Genomic DNA, 23792 nt, shown 5'->3' on the forward strand with positions numbered 1-23792 from the left:
AGCCTACAATTTTGGGGATTCGTCTGATAGGGAGCTAGGAACATAGCTACATAAGAAGGAATTCACTCCTTCCCTGAGGTCGCAGTAAGTAGATAAATTGCTCCCTTAAAGGATGATTCTAGGGTTTGAACAATGTAGCGCTGCACCCTCTCCTAGACCGAGAGGGGTTCGATCATAGTTGGACACAAAAATATATCTATAGTGCGAAGAATGCAACTGATGGTCTTTAGTGAAATGCCTGTCAATTTGGTGAATAATTTAAATTAAAGTGTTTAATTAACTATTCACGTACCGTTGGAACTTCAAGCTACAGGTCCATGAGGTCCACTTCAAGCTAAATGAGAATCAGTATTTGGATTAATTTGAATTGTTCAAATTAATTAAGGGAATAGATTATATATGATATAATTAAGTTATATGTGATATAATTACTATAATGTATTTGATACATTATATTATTTATGAGAGGAAACAAATATTTGAATATAATTCAAATATTGATTATATGAATTGGATTCATAATTTTTAAATTTAAGTAAATGTGATTTATATTAAATGCCATATGTGAAAGAAAAGAAACTATAGGTTATATTGTATATGATACAATATTAAAACTATAGGTTATATGTTTTATTTGATATCACATATAATTTAATATATATATTATATGATAAGTTAGTTATCATATATATGTGTATATATAAAATGTTATTTTAAACTAAACGAGGTTGGGAGTTACAATTCCATTTCTCTCTTTTCTCTCTACCTACGTAAGTGGGTGGTTTTTGGATTTTGATAATCTTTTATCGGTGAAAGAAAAGAGACAAGAAGTAGAACGATGTTTTACAGAAAAAGGTTCTCTGAACTGCTCCCCTTTCTCTTTATAAAAAACTCTCATTCTCCTCCCTTTCCTCAATTCAAATTAGCCAGAGCCCATCATTCTTGGGTTATCTACCTGAGAATACCAAGATCTTCAATTGGTGGTGTCCCAATTGGCCTTTTTGGCTTTATTTGTGATTTGCAGATCGAGGGATTTCTTGATTTTCTTGAAGAAGGTCTTCAAAGGTAAAGTTTCATGAACCCCTAAACTTTTTGTTGTTGAGCATGTTGTAGTTAATTTTTATAATTGCATAATCTATTTGTTCATTTCTGTAAAATATCTTTCTCTATATAAATGAGATTTGGGACGTTCTTGCTTTCGCTCAAGGGCCCTTCAATATGAGATTCTTCAATTGGTATCAGAGCCAGGTTATGATCCGAAATTCCATTTTTTTAAATTAATTTTTACAGTGTTGGTGGGTTTTTCTTTTCTACATTCTATTCATGATTCATGTGATGAATGATTTTGTGATGAATATGGTTTTGTTGATGGATGTTTTGGGATAGGAAACTTAATTTTAAGGCTTTATTCTTTTACAAATTGGTTTGTAAAGACCCCTATTTTGGGCATATTTATGCAATAGAGTTTGTACTTAAAGTTTTGAGTGCTCGTACTATTCTCGGTGAGTTTCAGAGGAAATTCAAAGCAATGCTACGATGAGGAAGAAAGCTCTTGATACAAGATCGTGTAGCTTTTGCTACAAGATCGTGCAACAAGTTCATGTAGCTTTTTCTACAATGTTTGCTACACGATTGCTGCAGAGAGTTCGATGGTGGGCGGGTCAGTTCGAGCGAATCAAGGCTTGGTTCACTTGTTTTGAACCAGATGGCTCTTATTCTTGTAATAATTAACTTTTAAATTCCTTTTAGTTTCGAGTCGTTCGTGAAGCTTCAGAAGATGAAACAGTGGACGCATCATGTAGCTAAAGCTAAACAATCGTTTAGACTTTGTTATGCGTTCGTGTAGAGTTTACTATACGATCGTGTAACATATGCTAAATGATCACATAGCTAATGCTACGTGATCGTGTAGAGTTTACTACATGATCGTGTTACATTGGCTGCATGATCGCGTAGGCGCTCGATGGGTCGATGATCACGCGGTATATGATACTCGACACAAGGCTTGTATGCTAAACGATCGTGTAGACTATCATGCTCATTGCATAGTCAGTAGCTACACGATCACGTAGTATACAATACTCAACGCATGCTACACAATCGTGTAGACTATCATGCTCATCGCATAGACTTTAGTAGCACGGTTGCATGGTATGCGCTACTCGATGCACACTGCATGATCGTGTAGACTTTCATGCTCATCGCATAGTCAAAAGCTACACGATCATATTTACACGATCATCTATACTCAACGCTCGATGCTAGATGATTAGGATTTTGCTACACGATCAAGCTGCAAGGGTTCTTGATGGAGCGGTTCAAGACCCAATTCACTTGTTTCGAATCGGTGGACTCAACTTTTGTAATAGTTTAGCCATTTAATTTCCGGTTTTGAGATTATTTATCCCGGCCCATCAACTTTAGTTAAATATACATGCGATGTATGTTTATTTTATATGCCATAATGTATGTCATATAGTTTTAAAACCCACCATAGGTTATGCATTTCACTTCATGCATCATTTTATATTATAAGTGTTATAATATATTAGTATGCATGATTTAAATTACATAAAGCATGCTCATGCATCATATAATATAAGAGTTATAATATATGTATCCATGCATCATTTATATTATAAACGTTATAATATAAGGTTGAATGTTTGTATGGAATGTATGCTATAGCTTAGTTCATTACTTAGTTATATAAAAGTTATATATTAGTAATGAATGAACATTGCATGAAGCATGAAACTACCTTAGATTAATTTATAATTGTTATAAATAACTTATGTATGTCTAGCTTGCAATGTTGTTTGGTTTTAATTGTTTCATTTCTTATGTGTTATAATAAATGAAAATAGAATTAAAATCAATAATAAAGAGTTGCATGCAAACCTTATGCTTTAATCATTTTTTAAAAGTGTTTTAAAATTTGATTGAGATAGACCTAAGATCACATTTCTAATAAGATTAGAAATCTAAGTTTAATCTTTTAAATCGATTTAATAGGATTAAATTGATTCCTAATCAGTTTAATAGGATTAAATTGATTCCTAGTAAAAAATTAAATATGTAACAAATGTATTTATAAGGGACCTTTTGTCTAAGGCTGGTTCTGACTAGGCTAGGGTACTTAAGTCGATGGAAACGTCGCACCCCTACCTGAGAACCTACTTAGAAAAGTGAATAAGATAGATTTGTTACATGTATGTAAATTTGATAAAAGTCTGTTTAAAGAGTTTAATAAGACTTGAATCAAAGTTGTTTGATTATCAAAAGTAAGTGTTGTTTTTTAGCAAATTAAAACAATCACTTAAATCAAATTAGTAGCCAGATTTTCTAAGTTAATGAATCCTAGGTAGAACATTCAGTGGGAGGAAAATGGAGTATATGATACTTCACTTTAACCTCTATATGTCTCTTCCTAAAAGTTCACACCATGAAATCTATCCTCGGCCTCAAGGCACCATTGGTGTCCCCCTATGGGTGGCATTTCGTAGGTTAACACCAAGGTGGAGTGAGTGTTCATAGTAAGTGGGAGTGGGACGTATGACAACATATCCCTCGGTCTCTCTCATTAGGTTGGATAAAGTTTTGTACATTGCCTCGTGGCATCGTGGGTGTCCCCTTAAAAGATGGCAGTTTTTCATAACTCTTTATTTGATCTCCAGAAATGGATAAGGTTACTTTAGTCTCTTTTCCTAATCGGCTTTTCCCTAAGGTTTACTCGTTGAGGCGGGTCTTTAGGACCTAAAACGAGGGGTTACACTTACACATAATTGTTAAGGATGTTAACAAATTCTGGACCGAACAATGGTGACTATTAGATTCAGTTACAATGAGTTGTTTCTGTCTAATGGTTGAGATTGTCTCATTTCAGTGAAGGGGCATTTGATCACCCTATGGTGACTTTTATTCTGCCTCACTAAAGCATCATTGCAAAATAGATGTCACTTAGTGTACACTTGACTATTTTGCTAAAGCATGACTGGTTTTCTAAAAGTGGTTTTGTGCAAGTAGACTTAATTAAGTTTGTTCTGTTTCAGCAATTTAATTATGGCTACTGCGACTCTAAGCTTACTTTTCGCCAATAAACTAACTGGCGAGAACTACGCTAGTTGGAAAAATATAATAAACACAATTTTAATCACCGATGATCTCCGATTCGTCCTGATGGAGGAGTGTCCCCCCATTCCAGCTCCTTCTGCTCCTCGAAATGTTCGAAAAGCATATGAGCGATGGACAAGGGCAAATGAGAAGGCTCGAGCATATATCTTGGCTAGCCTTAATGAAGTTTTTGCCAAGAATCATGAGCCCATGGTCACTGCATGTGAGATCATGGAGTCCCTGCGGAGAATGTTCGAACAACCGTTTGCACTACTCAAGCATGACGCTCTTAAGTACATCTTCAACTCATGGATGCAAGAAGGGTCATCTGTTTGGGAACATGTTCTCAACATGATGATCCACTCCAACGTGGCTGAGATGAATGGGTCAAGCATTGATGAGACCAGCCAGGTTAGCATAATTTTGGAATCTTTGCCAGATAGTTTCCTCCACTTCCATAGCAATGCTATTCTGAACAAGATTGACTACAACCTTACTATTCTGCTCAACGAGCTGCAGACATTCCAATCCCTTTTGAAAAGCAAGGAGAAGAAAGGTGAAGCAAATGTTGCTTCATCATCTAAAAAATTCCACAAAGGTTCGACCTTTGGAACTAAGTTTGCACTTTCTTCTTCCAACATTAGAAAGTGGAAGAAGAAGAAGGGTGGAGGGGAAAGGCACCTATTAACCCACAAGCTGCTGCTCCAAGGGGTAGACAACAAGTGAAGGTTGACAAGTGAAAATGTTTCCATTGCAACCAAGATGGGCACGGGAAGAGAAACTGCCCCGGATATTTGGCAGAGAAGAAGAAGGCCAAACAAGGTAAATGTGATTTACTTGTTTTGGAGACTTGTTTAGTGGAGAATGATGATTTTGCCTGGATTATTGACTCTAGGGCCACTAACCATGTTTGTTTTTCATTTCAGGAAATTAGTTCCTAACGTCAGCTTGATGTTGGTGAGAAGATGATGTGAGTTGGAATCGGGCACATCGTCTCAACTATGGCAGTGGGAGGTCTCCGGTTAACTTTATAAAACAAATTTCTCATTTTGAATGATGTTTTTGTTGTTCCTGATTTAAAAAGGAACTCGGTGTCTGTAAAGTATCTTTTAGATTGTCATTTTTCTTATAATAAAGTGTTTATTACTAAGCATGGTGTTGATATATGTTCTGCTTAACTGGAAAATAATTTTTATGTGTTAAGCCCGTTAGCAAAAAATGCCTCCATAACATAGAGATGTTTATAACTATCGTAACTTAAAATAAACGACTTAGAATTTCTCCTAAGAAAAATGCCCAACTTTGGAACCTATGATTAAGACACATTAATCTCAATAGGATTGAGAGGTTGATGAATAATGGACTTCTAAGCAAGTTAGAAGAAAACTCTTTACCTGTGTGTGAGTCATGCCTTGAAGGCAAAATGACTAAGAGGCCTTTTACTGGAAAAGGTCATAGGGCCAAAGAACCTCTAGAGCTAGTGTATTCAGACTTTTGTTGTCCGATGAATGTAAAAGCTAGGGGAGGTTATGAATATTTCATCACTTTCACTGATGATTATTCAAGGTATGGGTACGTTTATTTAATGCAACAGAAGTTAGAGTCTTTTGAAAAGTTCAAAGAATTCAAGGCTGAAGTTGAAAACACATTAAATAGAACGATTAAAACACTTCGATCTGATCGAGATGGAGAGTTTTTGGATTCAACTTTCCAAAAATATTTGATAGAACATGTAATAGTTTCCTAACTCTCAGCACCTAGTACACCTCAGCAGAATGGTGTATCAGAGAGGAGAAATCGAACCCTGTTGAACATCGTTCAGCTGTGATGAGTTATGCTTCCTTACCTGACTCGTTTTGGGGTTATATAGTGGAAATTGGAGCTTATATCCTAAACTGCGTTCCCTCTAAGAGTGTTGCCAAAACACTTCTGAAGTTATGGAACGATCATAAAACTAATTTACATCATTTCAGAATCTGAGGCTGCTCAACATGTGCTTGAGACCAACCCTAAGAAACTGGAACCACAGTCAAGGTTATGCCAATTTGTAGGCTACCACAAGGGAACGAGAGGTGGTTATTTCTATGATCCTAAAGCAAATAAAGTATTTGTTATAGACAAATTCTATTTTTCTTGAGGAAGACCACATAAGGGAGCACAGACCCAGAAGTAAAATCGTGTTTAATGACCTTTCCAAATAAACTCCTGAATCTTTAACAAGAGTTGTTGAAAAGCCTGGTACCTCAACAAGAGTTGTTGAAGTAGGTTCATCTAGTAGGTCAAATCCACATCAAATGTTGAGGGAACCTTGATGTATAGAGAGGGTTGAAAACCCACGTATTCGCTATATAGGTTTGACTGAAATCCTAGCTATGGTAGCTGATGGCGAGGTTGAGGATCCATTGTCTTACAAGAAGGAAATGGAGGATGTTGACAGAGATGAATAGATCAATGCCATGGATCTCGAAATGGAGTCTATGTACTTCAATTCAGTATGGGATATTGGGTTAAACCTATAGGTTGTAAATGGATCTATCAGAGGAAACGGGGTGCTGATGGGAAGGTGCAAACCTTCAAGGCTAGACTAGTGGCAAAGGATTATACCCAGGTAATGGGAGAAAACTATGAGGAGACTTTCTCACATGTTTCCATGCTGAAGTCTATCCGGATCCTCTTATCCATTGCCTCATATTATGACTATGAGATATGGCAAATGGATGTCAAGACTGCTTTTCTGAATGACAATCTTGATGAGACCATTTATATGGTGTAGCACGAGGGATTTATAGTCCAAGGTCAAGAGCAAAAAGTTTGCAAGCTTAATTGGTCCATTTACGAACTGAAACAAGCATTTCGATGTTGAAACATAAGGTTTGATATAACGATCAAATCTTATGGCTTTGTTCAGACGTTGATGAGCCTTGTGTCTACAAGAATGTCATTAACAGTTTTGTAGTTTTCCTAGTGTTGTATGTAGATGATATCCTACTCATTAAGAATGATGTAGGCTTACTGACTATAATTAAGAACTGGCTAGCGACCTAATTCCAAATGAAAGATTTGGGAAAGGCTCAATTTGTTCTAGGTATTCAGATCTTTCGAGATTGAAAGAACCAAATGCTAGCACTGTCACAGGCATCGTATATTGACAAGATACTTGTCAAGTATTCGATTCAGAACTCTAAGTATTGCCTTTCAGGCACGAAGTTACTTTGTCTAAGGAACAGTGTCCTAAGACACCTATAGCGGCTTGTGAAGCTGCTAATGAGGTCGTTTGGCTCAGAAATTTTTTGACTGATTTGGAAGTTGTTTCAGACATGTCAAAGCCCATCACACTTTATTTTTGATAATAGTGGTGTTGTGGCTAATTCCCATGAGCCTAGGAGTCATAGGTACGATAAGCACATAGAGTGGAAGTATCATCTCATCCGAGAGATTGTGCATCGAAGGGATGTGATTGTCACGAAGATAGCTTTGGAGCACAACGTTGCTGATCCATTTACGAATGCCCTTATGACTATAGTGTTTAAGGGCACCTACACAGTATGGGTCTATGGGACAGACCACAGCTAGACTAGGGCAAATGGAAGATCTTGTATTGGCCGTGTTATGCCCTAGTTTATTTTTTTGTGTACTTGTATTTTTATTATCTTGTACACCCCACTAGCTTAGGATAAGTGGAAGATTGTTGGGGTTGATGACCTAAATTTCGTAGGGTCTTATAGTTTGTAAACCTTGTATGAAAAAAATCTTATGTGACTAATAATATATGATATTTTTATTCACTTTGTTTATAAAATATGTGATATTTTAGTTGCATTAACCACAAACCAATAAACTAACATCCAAGGTTATCGTTGTAACTTGAACATGTATGTGGAGACATACGAGTGGATCATGTTTAAGTTTTAACCTAAATGGTCTATAGTATATGGATAAGGCTGGGTACCTTATCTTGGTGACACTACAAGTATGGCCCGCTTTGTAGGTGTTACAATTGTTGTAAAGTGCTACAAATGATCTGATCCTGATCATTCATGTATTAGACATGTGAGCGGAGATATTCTATACAAAGGAGTTTGTTTAAGACCGGACCACAAAATTTTTAGTCTTATTATATAACATTGTTCATAATAGAGACTTTCATTTCACCAGGATGACCATAGGTAACATGACCTTAATCCCGAGTGAGTTGTGAACAAGAGCGAATGTTTAGACAACCATCTGCCCAACTCAATCATGATGCTTTGAAACACATTTTCAATGCTCGTATGCAAGAAGGGGCATCTATTCGGGAACATGTTCTCAACATGATGGTCTACTTCAACGTGGCGTAGATGAATGGGTTTAGCATCGATGAAGCCAGTCAGGTTAGCTTTATTTTGGAATCTTTACCTGAAAGTTTCCTCCACTTTTGTAGCAATGCTATTTTGAACAAGATTGACTACAACTTGACCACCTTGCTCAATGAGATACATACCTTCCAATCCTTGCATAAAAACAAGGATAAGAAAGGTGAGACAAATGTTGCTTCATTGGTGACGAAAAATTAGCCATCAAAGACTTGATGACTAAAATTACGTGGATGCAATATGCGATGCATGTTCTTAAGCTATGCGTTGATACTCATGCATCGGTGGTCATGCATTAGAGTGAAACTATGCGTTAATGAATGTATGCAATGACCATGCATTCCTGTCACAAGTTTTCTTGCGCTCACGCCAAGTATAACACGAACGCAAGTTTCTCGGGTGAGCCGAGGTCAAACTCAGGGACTTGTAACTAAATACTATGCAGTGATGTGCATGTGACATATGAATAAAAGAATGATGGGGGGTTTTAAGCTACAACCTACTCCTTCTCCTAACCAACAGACAACGCAATGAGAAGTATGAATGAGAGGTAGAGACACGACAACTGTTGACGCGTAGTAAATGGATGGAAAATAGATAAAATGTGAGGATGTCTTCATCACAACCCTTAAGATGGACTGCAAGGGTAACCTCAGCCAATGCAAGTTATGCGTTCATGCTACACACACTTGAGCCTAATTCTAGGATGCATGTGATGTGTATGCAAAAGGGTCGAGATGACCACATACCGCCACCGTATCCTACTTCTTGGACGCATGCAATATCCTCTCTGTAGGGTGCATATACTATGTAATAGCAAATGGAGCTTATTCTTAAGTTCTCCATTCTTGCTTATGCATTCCAATCCGCTCTCTCGAGTCTTAGATTTGGATTTTAGACTACTCTTCCAAGTATGCCTAAATGATGAATGATGCTCTCATAAGACAAGGTAACCACATAAACTTACCTGACGCAAGATTATTCCTATCTCTAGTGAACAGTAGCTTACATTGCTTGATGTGACCAATCACTTACCCTCCCGGGCAGTTTGTTGTTGCTGACTTTACTCATAGACAAGCATTGCATCTGCCTATAGACATGCATTGCTATAACTTTACACCAAACAAATAAGGTTTTCTCACACACTCACGCAATGCACACCTCCCGGTGGTTTGCTACATGCTTCATATCTCTAATCCGCATGACTACGTATGCGATACTCAAGCAATCTCACTAAGTGATGCAATGAAAGTTAAGGATGCCAAGTAAAGAAAGATGGAGGTGGAATCGAAGGAAACACAAAAATGCATTGAATACACAATGTATTAATTTCTTAATCCAAAATGTAATACAATACAATATAAGAAAAGAAGAGAAAATGAAAGGACCAGCTGGAAGCAATGACTTGCTTCCAGCAGATGTATGTCAAGGCTACCGGTGGTGCCATGGTTGGGCGGTGGAGTTGACTCTCTCGAGATCTAACTCTGACGAAGGCTCCGGTCGTCACTCAGAATGGATAAAGGAGGTGAAGAACTCTCAAGCTTTCTTCTAACTCGTTTGTCTAGATCATAAGGATCCGCCCGAAGATCGAACCTTGGGCAAAAACCCTGGATTCCTTGAAATTATGCTCGGTGGCTTCTATTTATAGAGCTTGATCACCAACAGCATTAATGGACCTGCTCTGATTTTGACATTAGCGGTGCATTGGTCTTTTTCTGAGTTTCTGCTGCTAACGGCGTGGTAGGTGAAATGTCAACATCATCTTTTGGTTTTCCCGAGATATGTGTTGATGCCTTCATTCCACCAACCTTGCGTTCATCCCACTATTATGGTTATCGTGTAGCCGTAATCGTGCAGTGACCGCATTCACTTAATTATCGCAACTTCTACACGATGACCACAATCGCTTGACGATCGCAACTCCTATGCGATGGGCGCATGTGGCTGATTACCGCAATACCCATGCATTGATCGTATGCGTTTGCCTTTGCGATGGAGAGTTTCTCCATATGCAGTTGTCTATGCGGTAGCCCGGCTTCCGCGTTTGCGTCTACTTCCTGCGTTAGCTACAAAAATAGACAATTGAACGCATAATAGTGGGTTAGCCGAGATTCTTCATGCTGAATGACGCAAACTCATTTTCTCATGAATTCCTAGCATAATTGCCACATATTCTGCTTAACAGCCCTTACAATTCTAAATAAAAGGCCTAAGATGATGTGCATTTCTGCATGTCATCATTCATCTTTCAAGAAGTTCCACATGGTTCGACCTCTGGAACTAAGTCTGTACCTTCTTTCTCCGACACCAAAAAGTGGAAGAAGAAAAAAGGTAGGAAGGGGAAATCTAACTCTGTAGTTGTTGCACAAGGAGGCAGAAGGCCAATCAAAGCTACAAAGGGAATTTGTTTCCATTGCAACCAGGATGGTCATTGGAAAAGAAACTGTCCTAAACACTAGGCAGAAAAGAAGAAGGCAAAACAAGGTAAATATAAATTACTTGTATTGGAAACCTACCTAGTGGAGAATGATGATTCTGCCTAGATTATAGATTTTGGGGCAACTAACCACGTTTCTTCTTCATTTCAAGGAATTAGTTCCTGGCAGTAACAAGATACTGGTGAAATTACGATGCGGGTTGGAACTGGACATGTCGTCTCGGATGTGGCAGTGGGAGGTCTCCGGTTGACTTTACAGAACAAATTTCTTATTTTAGAAAATGTATATGTAGTTCCTAATTTAAAAAGGAACCTTGTTTCTATAAAGTGTTTGTTTGAACAATCGTATTGTATCAACTTTATTGCAAATAAAGTATTTATTTCTAAAATTAGTGTTGATATTTATTCTATAAAACTGGAAAACAACCTTTATGTGTTAAGACTGTTAGCAACTAAGGCACTCCATAACATTAAAATGCTTAAAAATGCAGTAATTCAACATAAAAGACTTAAAATTTATCCTAAAGAAAATGCCCAACTTTGGCACTTGAGGTTAGGACACATCAATCTCAATAGGATAGAGAGGTTGGTGAAGAATGGACTTCTAAATGAGTTAGAAGAAAATTCTTTACTTGTGTGTGAGTCGTGCCTTAAAGGCAAAATGATAAGAGACCCTTTACTAGAAAAGGTCACAAGGCCAAAGAACCTTAGAGCTAGTACATTCAAACCTCTGTGATCTGATGAATGTAAAAGCTAGGAGAGGTTACAAATATTTCATCACCTTTACTGATGATTATTCAAGATATGGGTACGTTTGTTTAATGCAACATTAGTCTGAATTTTTTGAAAATTTCAAAGAATTCAAGACTGAAGTTAAAAATGCATTAAGTAAAACAATAAAGAAATTCTGATCTGATCGAGGTGGAGAGTTTATGGATCTAATATTCCAAAACTATTTGATAGAACATGGAATAGTATCCCAACTCTTAGCACTTGGTACACCTCAATAGAATGATATATCAGAAAGGAAAAATCGAACCCTATTGGACATGGTTCGGTCTATGATGAGTTACGCTTCCTTAGCTGACTTGTTTTGGAGTTATGCACTGGAGAGTACTACATCCTGAATTGTGTTCCATCAAAGAGTATTTCTAAAATACCTTTGGAATTATGGAATGGTCGAAAAGCTAGTTTATGTCATTTTAGAATCTGAGGTTGCCCAACACATGTGTTTAAGGAAAATCCTAAGAAACTGGAACCTCATTCAAAATTGTGTCCTATTTGTAGGCTACCCCAAAGGAAAAAGAGGTGGTTACTTCTTCGATCCTAAAGAAAAAAAAGTATTTGTGTCGAAAAACGCTACTTTTTTTTAAGAAGACCACATAAGGGAGCACAGGACCCACAGTAAAATTGTATTGAATGAACTTTCTAAAGAAACCACTCAACCTTCAAGAAGAGTTGTTGAAGAACCCAACACCTCAATAAGAGGATTTGAAGTTGGATCATCTAGTAGGTCAAATCCACCTCAAGTGTTGAGGGAACCTCGACGGAGTTGGAAGGTTGTGAACCCACTTGTTCGTTACATGGGTTTAACTAAAATCCTAGCTATGGTAGCTGACGGAGATGTTGCGGATCCATTGTCTTACAAGAAGGCAATAGAGGATGTTGACAAAGATGAGTTGATCAAAGCTATGAATCTCCAAATGGAGTCAATGTACTTCAATTCAGTATCAGATCTTATAGATCAACCTGATGGGGTAAAACCTAAAGGTTGCAAATGAATCTATAAGAGAAAATGGGGTGCTGATGGGAAGGTGCAAACCTTCAAGGCTAGACTGGTGGCAAAGGGTTATACCTAGGTTAAGGTAGTTGACTATGAGGAGACTTTCTCACCTGTTGCCATGTTGAAGTTTATCCAGATACTTTTGTCTGTTGCCTGATATTATGACACTGAGATTTGGCGGATGGACATCAAGACTCCTTTTTTGAATGGCAATCTTGATGAGACCATTTATATGGAGTAGCCTGAGGGATTCCTAACCCAAGGTCAAGAGCAAAAGGTTTGCAGGCTTAATCGGTCCATTTATGGACTGAAGCAAACTTTTCGATCTTGGACATTAAGATTTGATACTACGATCAAATCTTATGGATTTGATCAAAATGTTGATGAGCCTTGTGTGTATAAGAAGATCGTCAACAGTTCAGTAGCTTTCTTAATGTTATATGTAGACGATATCCTACTCATTGGGAATGATGTAGGGCTACTGACTGAAGTTAAGAACTGGCTAATGACCCAATTCTAAATGAAAGATTTGGGAAAGGTTCAGTTTGTTCTGGGAATCCAAATCTTTCGAGATTGAAAGAACAAAAGACTATCTCTGTCTCGAGTATCGTATATTGACAAAATTCTTGTCAAATATTCGATGCAGAACTCCAAGAGAGGCTTACTGCCTTTAAGGCATGAAATGATATTGTCTAAGGAATAGTTGTTGGGGTTGATACCCTAAATCTCGTAGAGTCCTGTAGTTTGTAAACACTTTTATGAATAAACACTTGTGATGTAATAATATGAGATATTTTCTTCACTGTTGTGTATGAAATATGGGATATTTTATTTGCATTAACCATAAACCAATAAACTAAGATCCCTGGTTATCGTTGTAACTTAAGCATGTATGTGGAGACATACAAGTGGATCATGCCTTCAGTGATAACCTAAATGATCTGTAGTATATAGATAAAGGAGGAAAACCTTATCCTGGTGACATTAAGGATATGACCCGTAGATGTTACAACTGTTTTGAAAAGCTACAGATGGTCTAATCCTGATCATTCATATAGAGACATGCGAGCAAGGGTGTCCTATACAAAGAAGTTTGTATAAGACCAGACGACAAAATGTTTAGTCTCGTTATATAACACCGTTCATGACAGAGACTTTCATTTCACTAGGATGACCATAGGTAACATGAATTTAATCCTGAGTGAGTTGGGAACTCCTGCCTATAAGGGTGGTCCTTTGATTTGCATGGGTGCGAGTGGCCAGATTACCGACTCAAACCTACCACTTTGGGGATTCGTCTGATTGGGGAGTTGAGAACTTAGCTATACAAGATGGAATTCACTCCTTCCCCGAAGTAGGGGTAAGTATATAGATTGCTCCCTTAAGGGCTGATTCCAAGGCTTGAACGATATGGCGCCACACACTTTCTCATGGCCTAAGAGGTGTTCACTCATAGTACGACTATGATGTATTGTTCATTAGGGGAATCAGTGGTACTTAAGGAGTTAGATGCAACTACAGGGGCAAAATGGTAAATTGGCCCAACTGTACTTACGAGTGATCTGTGAAGGGTTATCGTACTGTTGATTGGTTATATTCAATGGACATAGAAATATATCTGTAGTGAGAAGAGTGCAATTGTCGGTCTTTAGTGGAGTGCCCAACAGTTAATGGATAGTGGATTTTGTGATTAAAGAGTTTAGTTAATTATTCATATACCGTTGGAGCTTCAAGCTACAGGTCCATAAGGTCCCCTTGGTAGATCAACGGATTCAAGTTAAGAAGTGTTCAAATTAAAAAGAGGGAGTTTGATTATATATGATATAATTAAATTGGTTCAATTATATGTGATATAATTGATATAATGTATGAGATACATTAATTGGAGGAAATGATATAAATATGATTTATATTAAATAAAGGAGAAAATAACTATTGTTTAAATATTATATATGATGTGATATTAAAACTATAGGTTATAAATATAATATGTTAAGTTAGTTATTATATTTATTTATAATCAAAACAATTATGTGATAATTGTGGCTGGTTATTTTCTCCATTAACCGTGAAGGTGGGAGGTTTTTTCCTTTTTTTTTTTCCAGTTTTGGATAACTGAAGGATAAAATGAAAAGTGTTTTCATTTTGTTAACATATCGCTTCATAAGTTGCATTACTAATCGTTTAGCTCACAAAAGACTACACGATAGCCTTCAAGCGAGAGACAAAACGATCGTGTAAAGCGACTTTTACTAAATGATCGTGTAACGATCCAGCGATAGAGCAACACTTACTTAAGGATCATGTAAACGATCCAGCATGTTTTACTAAACGATCGTGTACTAGCGAGATTTACTAAATGATCAAGCATGCACAATCTATGCGATAGACAATACTTTCTCTAACTTTCTTAATTGTGTAGTTCGATCGTTTCCTTCCTTCATCCCTATACCAAATTCACACAGAGCCCACACCTCCTGGATTTTCATTCTGAGAGTCCCAAGGTTTTTGAGTGGTGGTGTCGAAGGGTGCTTGTTCAAGGAGAAGACTGTTCGTGATTACTAGACGATTGGCTAGGCGATCTAAATGATAGCGAGAGGTTGCTGTCCAATTCATCACGAGAGCGAGAGATTCACAGAAGAAGTGTTCTTCAAAGGTATGTCTCTCCTTCCCTCTTGTATTTGATTACTTAAGCATGCTATAATTTGTTCTAAGATGCATAACAATTATGTATGTTTGTGAATGCATTTAATTCTCTCACAATGTGCTTGGAAAGATCTTGGTTCCGCTCACTGTTTCTCTTGAATAAGAGTTCCTTCAATGGTGTCCTAAGACACCTCAAGAGGTTAAGGAGATGAGACAAATTCCCTATGCATCGACTGTTGGTAGCCTGATGTATGGGATGTTATGTACGAGACCTGACATCTGCTATGCGGTGGGGATAGTCGGGAGATATCAATTTAATCCAGGATTTGTTCACTGGACGCCACTAAGAATATCCTCAAGTATCTATGGAGAACGAGGGATTACATGCTTGTGTATGGTTCTAAGGATCTGATCCTTACTAGATACACAGACTATTATTTTCAGACTGATAAGGATTCTAGAAAATGCATATTAGGATCAGTGCTAACTCTTAACGGAGGAGCACCAAGAAAGAGTACATTGCTGGCTCCACTATAGAGGCTGAGAATGTAGCGGCTTGTGATGTTGCTAAGGAAGCTGTTTGGCTCAGGAAATTCTTAAGGATCTGGAAGTTGTTCCAAACATGTCAAATTCCATCACACTTTATTGTGATAATAGTGGTGCTGTGGCTAATTCCCAAGAGCCTATGAGTCACAAGCGCAACAAACACATAGAGCAAAAATATCATCTCATCCGAGTGATTGTGCATCAAGGGAACATGATTGTCATGCAGATAGCTTTGGAGTACAATGTTGCTGATCCATTTATAAAGGCCCTCACGACTAAGGTTTTTTAGGGTCACCTGCAGAGTATAGGTCTAAGAGACATGCCACGTTTAGACTATGGGAGATTTGTGTTGGGCGGTTTGCGCTCTAGTTTATTGCTTTGTGTACTTTGTATTATAGTTTGACTTTTACACTGTAAACCCCACTAGCTTTAGGTCAAGTGGGAGATTGTTAGGGTTGATGCCCTAAGTCTCGTAGGGTTCTATAGTTTAAAATTATAATATACAAACATTTTATTTATGTAATAAAATATTTGATGTTTTATTTAAAAATTAGTTGCATTAACCACAAACCAATAAACAAACATCCAAAGATTATCTTGTACCTTAAACATGTATGTAGAGACATATAGGTGGATCATGTTTAAGTGATAACCTAAATGATTGGTAGTAGATGGATAAGGCTGGATACCTTATCCTTGTGACACTACAGTATGACCCGTTTTGTAGATGTTACAATTATTGTAAAGTGCTACAAATGATTTGATCCTGATCATTCATGTGGAGACATGTGAGTGTGGATATTCTATTCAAAGGAGTTTGTATAACGTTAGATCACAAAATTTTTAGTTTCATTATATAAAGCCGTTCATAATAGAGACTTACATTTCACTAGGATAATCATAGGTAGCATAACCTGAATCTTGAGTAAGTTATGAATTCCTGGCTATGAAAGTGGTCATTTGATTTGTATGGGTGAGAGTGGCCAGATTTTTGACTTAAGAAGCCTACCATTTTGGGGTTTCGTCTGATTGGGGAGTTGGGAATACAACTACCTAAGAAGGAATTCACTCCTTCGCCGAGGTCGGGGTAAGTAGATAAATTACTCCCTTGAAGGTTGATTCTAGGGCTTGAATAATGTGTGCCACACCCTCTCCTTACCCAAAAGGATTTCGATCATAGTTGGACTATAATTTATTGTTCATTAGAGGGGTCATACTTAAGGAGTTAGATGTAACTATAGGGGAAAAACGGTAATTTTGGCCTAGCTATACTTATGAAAAATTTGTGAAGGATTGTCGTATTGTTAATTGGTGATATCCAATGGACACAAAAATATATCTGTAGTGCGAAGAGTGCAGCTGATGATCTTCAGTGGAGTTCCTGTCAGTTAACGGATGGTGAATAATTTAAATTGAAGAGTTTAATTAATTATTCACGTACCATTGGAGCTTCGAGCTACAAGTTCATGAGGTCCCTCGGTAGTTCAATAAGACTAAATGAGAATCAATATTTGGATTAATTTGAATTATTCAAATTAATTGAGGGTATTGATTATATATGATATAATTAAGTTATATGTGATATAATTATTATAATGTATTTGATACATTATATTATTTAAGAGAGGAAGAAAATATTTAAATATGGTTCAAATGTTGATTATATGAATTGGATTCATAATTGTTAAATTTAATATAAATGTGATTTATAATAAATGCCATATGTGAGAGAAAAGAAACTATAGGTTATATTGTATATGATACAATATCAAAACTATAGGTTATATGTTACATTTGATATAACATATAATTTAATATATATATTATATGATAAGTTAGTTATTATACATACATATATATATATATATATATATATATAGTGTTATTTTAAATTAAATGAGGGAGGGAGTTACAACTTTCTTCTCCTCTTTTCTCTCCACCTATGTAAGTAGGTGGTTTTTGGATTTTGATAATCTTTTATTTGTGAGAGAAAAGAGACAAGATGTATAACGGTTTTTTACAGAGAAAGGTTCTCTGAATTTCTCTTCTCTCTCTTTATCAAAAACTCTCATTCTCCTCCCTTCTCTCAGTACAAATTAGCCAGAGCTCACCATGCCTAGGTTCTCTACCTGAGAATAACAAGGTCTCCAATTGGATGTGTCCCAATTGACCTTTTTGGCTTTGTTCATGATTTTCAGATCGAGGGATTTCTTGATTTTTTTGAAGAAGGTCTTCAAAAGTAAAGTTTCATGAACCCCTAAACTTTTTTTTGTTGAGCAAGCTATAGTTAATTTTATAATTGCATAATCTATTTGTTTAGTTTTGTAAAATTTCCTTCTATGTATAAATGGAATTTGGGACGTTCTCGCTTCCATTCAAGGGTCATTCATAGAGATGTCCAATCGAGGTCCCACCCCGAATGGGGCGAGGATTCCCCGATTAGGCAAGGAATGGAAGAGGGAATGGGAAAAAAAATTCCCCGTGAGCTAAATGGGGATGCATTCCCCGTCCCCGACCTCGGCCCCCCCCCATTCCCCATCCCCGCCCTGATTTGCTTTTACATATTTATTTAGTATAGTTATATGATGTTATGTTATTATTATTATTATATAAATATTACATTTAAATTTCAAATTTGATTATTTATTGGGAAAGATAATGAATATGTTTAAATTGAATGTTTAAATTTAAATTATATATGTGAATAATTTGATTTATATTTATTTCTTTCTACTAAAAAAACAATTAGCTTTTTTAGGCCAAAATTTGAGTTATTTATCTTTAAATTCAAATTGTCATATAAAACTAATCATAATAAACAATTTAGTGATAAAGTTAATTATTTAATTAAGATTTGCCTATATTAGTGATTTAAATTAATTGACATTTTACAAAAAATAAAAAATAAAAAAAGGTAACAGGAAAAAATTCCCCGCAGGGAACCTGATCCCCATGAATTCCCCACGGGGAATCCCCACTCGATCCCTGTGGGAAATTTCATGGGATGAGGAATGAAACGGGGAGTGGGACGGGGATGGGGAATGGCATCCCTGGCCTCGCCCCATGGATATCTCTAATCCTTCATGAGATTAATTGGCTAAACTCTTTAGACCAAATTAATCAATATATGTTAACTAGCAAGACACACCACTATAGCTCGATAGTTGCATTGTCCTCACTCTAGATATATTTTTGTCTATTTTAACCATAATTAGTAAGTCAATCATTCATAGGTTGTTCGTATTTTACAGTTAGGTCAAAATTATCGTTTTACCCTTTGTAAATACATCTTGCTCCTTAAACTCCCACTAATCCTCTTTCGAACAATTTGGTTTGTAATCCAACTAATAACCATAACTTTCTCGATCATGAGAGGGTGAGGCCTCGTTGTTCAAGACCAGAAATCGGTGCTTAAGAGAACAACCTATCTGCTAACCCTATATGGGGTAGGAGTGAATTCCATCTTGCAGAAATATGTCCCCAACTATCTATTCAGTCTTATCATCAAAATGGGAGGCTTATTGAATAGTGCTGATGGACTACTCTCACCTATGCAGATCAAAGGATAATCTCGAATAAACAGGAGTTCATAGTTAGCTTACGATTAAGATCGAGTTATCCTAGGTCATTGAATTTGAAATAGCCAGTTCTAACAGTAAATGGTCGTTATGAAGAAAAGTGACTATTTCGAGGTCCGGTCTTATGCAAACTCGTTGCATAGGATGCCTCCACTCACATGTTTCCACATGAATGATTTTGGAATCATATCATTTGTACCAATATAAGAAATAGGCTACATCCAATAGTGTCACTAGGATGAGGTATCCAATTTCATCCACATAATTATAGACCATTTTGGCTATATACTAAAATTTGATCCTCTTTTATGTCGTCACATAAAGTTAAAGTATTCATATTATAGTCATGGATTGGATTATTGGATTTTTATAATAGAATGCAATATCAATAACAATTTGTTGAAAAAAAATTCAATAAATACTTTTTTATAAATAGAATATGTTAACAATATGTACGAACTGCGAGTTTAGGACATTTCCAACAAAAATTATGTCATATCTTCAAATAATTTTAGATTGGGCTAGATTTCGTATTATTTTATATGTTAAATTATCACATATATAATTGCCCAACAACAAAAACCAAATAGTTGTTAAATGATGCCTAGATGATTACAAGTCTAATCTATTAATTCTAAAATAATTACCAATTTAAGAGAAATCTTGTTGGGTAAAAAATCAGTAGGAAATTATTATTTTTCATTAATTTTTTGTGGCCAGAAACCAAAGTAGATATTGAAGATTATATGTTTTGACATTATTTAGAAGGTATACGATTGACAAACAAAGTGTGGCTTTTTAGGGGTCAATACCCTATTTTATAGGGATAATCATTGAAATCGCTAAAATCGAATCGAATGTCAAATCAAATCGAAATCGAACTAAAACCAAATCGAAATCAAATTAATGTAATTCGGTTCGATTTGATATATTTTCAAGTTGAATTAATGTGGTTCAGTTCAATTTAAAATTTAAAACCGATTTGAAACCAAACCGAACTGCCTTTTTAATAAATACATTAATACATATTTATATTTATATATTTATATATATATATATTGTGAAACCGAAGCAAATTGACCCACTTATAATTTAGGAAATATGAAAAAACATAAAAAAATTAAAAAACGAAAAAAAGTGAAACCAAACTGAGCATGTGATTCGACTCGGTTTTATAAAATACATATTTTAAACTTACGATTTGATTTGGTTTGAGTCTCAAATCAAACCGAAATGCACGGTGAACACCCTTACTATTTTATACATGTGGATCATTGAACGTCTATCAAATTACGGTCCATCTTTTTGCCATGTCTAGATATAATTATAAACCTAACAATTAAGAAAGTAGGAGAGTTTTAAGCCAACTATAATAAACACGTCTTAAATTGTAATTATAATCAACTCACCAAATTATATGAAATTGGAAAAAAAAAATGATATTTTAATTAATATTTTACTTTTGAATATAATTATGATTATAGAGCCTATTTGGAAGAATTAGGATGATAGGCAACTTAAAATGACATCATTTAATCTCCGTTGAACTTTCCCTATCTTAATTAAATTTTATTTAGGATTATTTTACATTGAAAAGATCACAAGTACTCACAATTTTTATAAGATACATATGAGTTACATTATTCCTCCCATCATTAAATTTTGTTGAAGATCTCATATAGCAAAGGTGGTTGAGAGTCTTCACAATCTTTGTAAGAATGAGTGGTTATATTGCCAAATGATTTTGAGACGAAATCCCATGTTACCTATGAAGCTCAAACGAATACGTATATTCAACAAAAAAAAAAAAAAAAAGAAAAAGAAAAAGAAAAAAGGCACCATGTTGACACAAATCACAAATTGGAGAGATGAGAAGATCTCACAACTGATCTTTATAAAATACTTGAGTTACTTTTTTCAATATCAAAATTTGAGATGACACACGATCTTTATCCAATATTAATGTAAAAGATGTTACTACCCATGGCAATTTCGTAGTGTAATTTTATTTGAAAACGATTGGAACAAATTCCATTATTACTGTAGAAATAAACATAAAATAATTGAAAAATGAATAAAAAAAACCAAACTAGAAATACAAGAATTTACATAGAAATACTCTAAATACAGAGAAAAACCACGATTCAACAAAAAGAAATCTACTATATAAAAAATTAACACAATCACAAATAATTATCTCTTGATCCTAATTACAAGAGTACTCTCTTAAAACTTTTGTACTACTCACACCTTTTACCCATTATCAACAACATAATATAAAAGAGAATTTTACTAGAGTTAGTACACCCGAATTTAAAATGTTTCTACTTGCAACAATTTGAAACCAATGCCATAGTCTCCTTTTACGGAGTTTGGAGGCCTTTATTTCTTAGAATTCTTTCTAATGTAGGTAGGACAACCACTTTTTCTAATATTTTATTTGCCAAACTTCAAGAGAAACTATATATATTTATATATAGAGTTTGGTTTTATGAGAAGATTACAAAGACGATGGAGGTTAAAGTTTTGTCAAGAGAAACTATTATACCTTCGTCCCCAACTCCCCCTCATCTTCAAACCTTTCAACTTTCACTTCTTGATCAATTGTCTCCGATGCTTTATATTCCACTTTTATTTTTCTACCCCATGAAAACAAATTATGATATTGATCACCAAGATCCTAAGAAAACAATTGCTACCCTAAAAAATTCTTTATCAAAAACTCTTAGTCGTTTTTACTTATTGGCAGGAAGAATCACTGACAAATCCATCCATTGTAATGATAAAGGAGCTGTTTTTCAAGAAGCAACCGTAAGCTGCAACATGTTTGAGATCCTTAAAGAACCAAACAGCGAGGTTTTAGCAAAACTCCTCCCATGTTCTTTGTCGTGTACTACTAAGCCAATTGAAGAATATACTCAAATTGTTGTTCAAGCCAACATCTTCAAATGTGGTGGAATTGCAATATCTCTTTGTTTATTGCACAAGCTTATAGATGCAGCTACTTTCAGTTGTTTTCTAAGATCATGGGCCACCACCAACAGAGAATTATTATTATCTTTTGATTCATCTCCAAATAACAATATGGCATGTTATGACTACAATTCTTTTTCTTCCCTCTTTCCACAAACAAATTTGTTGCCTTTTCATAAAGCGGCCGTAACGTTGAGTACTACTCCCGCTCGTAAACATCATTTACAAAGATTCGTTTTCCGATCAAAAGCGATATTAGACCTAAAAGCTAAAGCCAAATCTAGTGATGTACCAAATCCAACATGTGTTGAAACACTAACTGGGTTTATTTGGAAATATGCCATGAAAGTTGCTGATCATGATAATTCTCAGAAGCAATCAACTTTGTCTCATGTTGTAAACATGAGGAAGATAATAGAACCATCATTGCCTGAAGATTCTGTGGGGAACATTCTGTGGGGCACAGTTGCTCATTATTATTCAACCACAAGCCATGAAGAAATGGAGGATTTGGAGCTAAGCAAATTGGTAAGTCTGTTGAGACAATCATTTAAAAAAGTCAACAATAAAGAATACATAAAAGAGTTGATAATGGAATCTGATAAAGGAAGAAGTGATGGTGTTATGAAGTTGGTTGGTGAGATAAATAAGTGTCCATTATCAAATTATTACTTTTTCACAAGTTGGAAAAATATGAATTTGAATGAAGTTGATTTTGGGTGGGGAAAACCTTTATGGTTTGCCATTGCTGGGGATTCAAATGAGATGATGAAGGGTAATTTTGTTATTTTGTTAGATAGTGTATTGGATGATGGCTCAATGGAGGCATGGATTCTATTAGATGAAAAAAAAATGCAACTTTTAGACCAAAATCAACAATTTCTTGAGTTTGCATTGCTGAATCCAAGTATAAATTTCCCATGAGAAATTTGATGAGATTTTTCTATAATAAAACTAATCTCTCTATGTTATTGTCTAAAGAATGAGCATATTGTAATAAATGTTTACTCGTTTCGGTTGAGTTATGAGTTTTTCTTTTAATTTACATTTTATTTTATATTAATCTTGTAAGATTCATCTTTTTTAAAAAAATGAAGTGCATGTCAATGATTGCGGGTTAAATTCACTAACTTTGACTTAAAATTATAAGTTACTGACTATTAACTTGATCCCTTCTTCTACCTTCATTTAGAGTGAACTACTTTTGTTTGGCTTCAATTATAATTTGTTTAATGGTTTTTTAGATTCCATTCTTGTTCTATCTCTTTTCTCTCTACTTCTTCTATTGGTTTAATAAAGATTGTATGCATTATTAATTGATTGTGAGATAAAATCCCATATTTTTCTAATATTGTATCAGAGTC

At 35.5% G+C, this 23792-nt stretch overlaps 1 protein-coding gene across 1 annotated transcript; it reads left to right on the plus strand.

The window, feature by feature from the left end:
- Window positions 1-21958: 21958 nt before the first annotated feature.
- On the plus strand, window positions 21959-23550 carry LOC120068136 (akuammiline synthase 2-like). Its single transcript, XM_039019837.2, has one exon. It carries the CDS (start codon window positions 21967-21969, stop codon window positions 23350-23352), a length of 1386 nt encoding a protein of 461 aa, XP_038875765.1. The 5' UTR covers window positions 21959-21966; the 3' UTR covers window positions 23353-23550.
- The last annotated feature ends 242 nt before the right edge of the window (window positions 23551-23792 follow it).

Source organism: Benincasa hispida, chromosome 1 (genome assembly GCF_027475165.1).
Source record: "Benincasa hispida cultivar pf3 chromosome 1, pf3_genome.v1.1, whole genome shotgun sequence".
In the NCBI taxonomy this organism is placed as follows: domain Eukaryota; kingdom Viridiplantae; phylum Streptophyta; class Magnoliopsida; order Cucurbitales; family Cucurbitaceae; genus Benincasa; species Benincasa hispida.

Bases quoted from the DNA above. Each gene is read 5' to 3' on its own strand.
- LOC120068136 (XM_039019837.2), top strand. From the start codon at position 21,967: ATGGAGGTTAAAGTTTTGTCAAGAGAAACTATTATACCTTCGTCCCCA.